The following is a 3,522-nucleotide window of genomic DNA, read 5'->3' on the forward strand; positions in this document are numbered from 1 at the left end:
TATTCATTTTCCACAAAAACACTATAAAGGCTTGTACAAGCCCTTCTCCTTAAACACAACAAAACAATCACAATTAAACTGAGTAACTGAAATACTTAAATGAAAACCAAGGCAACTGAAGAGAAAATAGCAACAAATCGTACTTAAGTAACCATTATACAGTTAAAAACAAAATTATTGCAAAACTAGAAGGTAACATGTGCAAAGCAAATGCATAATGTTTACCTTCGCATGTGGTCTGCTCTCTTAATTCTAACTCAAACACATTACTATATATGGTGACAGGCGTCTCAATTCCTCCTGCGATAAAATTGCAACATGATGTAGCCCAACACTAGTTACCATGGTGACAGATGTTTGGTTCTTCATATCATAATCATATGTATATGATTGGATGTGACCTGTGCTTAGCCCAGTGGGGCAAAAATGTATAATAAAGGTCTTTCTTCATTCATTCATTCATTCATTCATTCATTCATTCATTCATTCATTCATTCATTCATTCATTCATTCATTCATTCACTCATTCATTCATTCATTATTATGTTTCAGGTGTGGGGTTCTCCTTCATGTACACCCCCTGTATCACCATGGTGGGGAGATACTTCAAGACAAGAAGGGCGCTCGCAAACGGACTGGGTCTGTCAGGCTCCGGAGTAGGAACTTTCGCCTTCCCTCCAGTCTTCCAGTTACTTATAGACCACTACGGGTGGCGGGGTTCCCTGTTTGTCGTAGCAGGGGTCGCGTTGTAAGGCTGCATCTTTGGCGCCTTGCTAAGACCAATATATCTGATAGAAGACATTGAAAACAGGAAGACAGTCACATTATCAAATGACGCGAAGACGCCCTCAAGAAGGCGATGTTTTTCTGTATATAAACTCCTGGACCTCTCGCTTTTTCGTAAGCTGTATTTTGTAGTTTTTACCCTCTCCAACATGCTGCTGATATTCGGCAACTTCATCCCCTTCGTTCACCTGGTCGCGCACGCGAGAAGCATCGGAACTGGAGCGCATGCAGGAGGCGGCTTTTCTGATCTCGGTTATCGGTATTGGTGACGGGGTGTCTAGGGTAGCGTATGGCTGGCTCTCGGACTTGGGCCTGTTCCCTCGGCTCCGAGGGTACACCATGTGTGCCCTCGGTCTTGCCCTATCTGTGTTCTTCTTGCCGCTGCCTCGGACGTACCCTGCCATGGTGGCGTGTTGCCTGGCCGTCGGCCTGTTTGCCGGCTCCTGCGCTAGTCAAACGGCGGTGCTCCTGGCGGAATTTTGCGGGGTGGGCAGGCTGGTGAGCGCCGTGGGGATAGCGTACGGGATACAGGGATTCGCCATGCTGTTCGGGCCGCCTATTGCAGGTAAGAATAATCTTTATCTTATACCATGGACGTTTTCCGATTTGCCCACAGTTTTTAACAAGAGCCATCCAAACTGCGTGACCAGGCATGTTCAGATTATGAAACATCACATGAAAGAAGTTCCGCTGCAGTACCATAACAAACTGCTAGGGGGCCCCAAAAGTGTTGAGATCTCGTCAAGACCTACCTACCTACCAAGTTTCAAGACATTCCATCCATACCTTTTTTAGTTATCGTGATTTTTTCATCCTTACTTTTATTTTGCTCTCTAGGTCGTTTATATGACGTCACCGGAAATTACACCGCCTCCTTCTATGTAGCCGGAAGTGTCGTCATGGCCTGCGTCCTCATGCTGACGTCACTAGAAGTACATCGGTCGAGAACCAACGTACCTCCGCGGACACATGGCAGCACCGAAAATACTGAAAACACGTGACTTCAAAAAAGATACGAAAAGGACTGATGATTCTAAGGACCATTTTAACATGTACGAGAGCAGTGTGTGAACTTCCATGTTGCAGAATTTTTTGATGAAACAGGACAGGGCATCTACATGTATATTGAAAACGACCATCAGCGTATACAAACTCAATTTAATTTAATTTAACTTACCTTACCTTACCTTAACTAAATTAACTTACCTTAACTAAACTTAACCAAACCAATCTAAAGGACACGTGTGCGATTGTTTTAGCCGGGTATCAAATTGCATGTAAGACTATTCTTCTTTTAACTTCCCAAAACCCACTGATTTTGGAAAAGGTAGGACATTAAGTCCTCCATGGTTTACAAAGGAGTCAAACCCCTCAGACATAGTTTTAGACATAGCTGTAGCTTTAGACAAGTACCTTTCATCATGTAGATTTTAGCTATTTTATACTCTGTGTCAATGTTCTTTATGTTTGTAATTTGCAATTAGCCTCTGGGCATATATTTGCAATAAACTTCTGTATAAAAGCAGTTGAGAGGTGTCACTTCCCGCTTTGAAATATGTATTATTTATTAAGAGAGAAGTGTACTATGGAGAAATCATGATAAAAATCAATGCCAAAGACAATCCTTACCTGATAGTAATACATGTAGTAATATAATATAAAAGTAGCCCTATTGATAGTAATATTACTAGTACATGTAATAGGTCTGGCCAAACGATTACTAATTTTTCAAATGTTCGGTTTATACTACAATGTATATCTTACAAGCTGTATATCGTTCTAGATACTGGGGGCACCATTAATACCACGGTGGAGAGTGTTTAGCACGTGAAGGTAAAGGTTAGGGGCCGATCATTAATACGACTGTGGTGGTGTTCCTAGTTTGGCGGCAAAGCGTTATACATGTACGAAAAATGGATGAATAATTAACCTAGAGCAGCACTGGTCCATGTGTAGCGACAAATTGGCAAATGGTTAAGCTTTGGGGAAAGACCATTTTAGCCAATGCACTTCCAGCGCCCAAAACTGAAAATATTCTGAGTAGGAAAAGTATCTTTATCTGTTGGGGAGACGAATATCGAATTCAAGGTTGGGGCTCAAGGCATGTTCCCATGTTAGTAATTGAAACTCTTGTCTAAGTCCGATAAAGCACCGTACCTCTCTTATCCTAAAAGCAACACTCTTCAACTGAGAGAGAACAAGGCACGTCTCCCCAAAAGGCATTAAACTTTTCTTCTCTCCGTCCAAGAAAGCACCTCGCTTCTCTTCATCCAAAAACGCACCGCAGTTTGAATCCACCCAAGAAAGTAACGTTCAGACAATCAGTAGGGATAAAGCATTGCAACACTCTTCAACTAAAAAACCAACGCCCGACTCTTGATCCCCCAAAAGAACCAAACTTTTCTTCTCTTCGTCCAAGAAAGCACGTCGCTTCTCTTCATCCAAAAACGCACCGCACTTAATCCACACAAGAAAGTAACGTTCAGACAATCAGTAAGAATAAAGCGTTGCACCACTCTTCAACTAAGGAAACAAAATGTAAGTTTCTTATTTAATACCAAAAGGCATTAAACTTTTAATCTCTCCGTCCAAGAAAGCACGTCACTTCTCTTCATCCAAAAAACGCACCGCAGTTTGAATCCACACAAGAAAGTAACGTTCAGACAATCAGTAAGAATAAAGCGTTGCACCACTCTTCAACTAAGGAAACAAAATGTTAGTCTCTTAATTCCAAAA

General features: G+C 41.9%; 1 protein-coding gene across 1 annotated transcript; it reads left to right on the forward strand.

Annotated features, from left to right (window-relative positions):
- Nucleotides 1-548: 548 nt before the first annotated feature.
- Nucleotides 549-1,789, forward strand: LOC109483932 (monocarboxylate transporter 12-B-like; the record flags this gene model as incomplete). Its single annotated transcript, XM_019787073.1, is given in 3 exon segments — nucleotides 549-1,010; nucleotides 1,012-1,351; nucleotides 1,624-1,789. Coding segments are annotated over 3 exon segments (966 nt in total), but the record flags the coding sequence as incomplete, so codon positions are not given.
- Between the last annotated feature and the right edge of the window lie 1,733 nt (nucleotides 1,790-3,522).

The sequence above is a fragment of the Branchiostoma belcheri genome, unplaced genomic scaffold (assembly GCF_001625305.1).
Source record: "Branchiostoma belcheri isolate BF01 breed outbred unplaced genomic scaffold, Haploidv18h27 scaffold67, whole genome shotgun sequence".
In the NCBI taxonomy this organism is placed as follows: domain Eukaryota; kingdom Metazoa; phylum Chordata; class Leptocardii; order Amphioxiformes; family Branchiostomatidae; genus Branchiostoma; species Branchiostoma belcheri.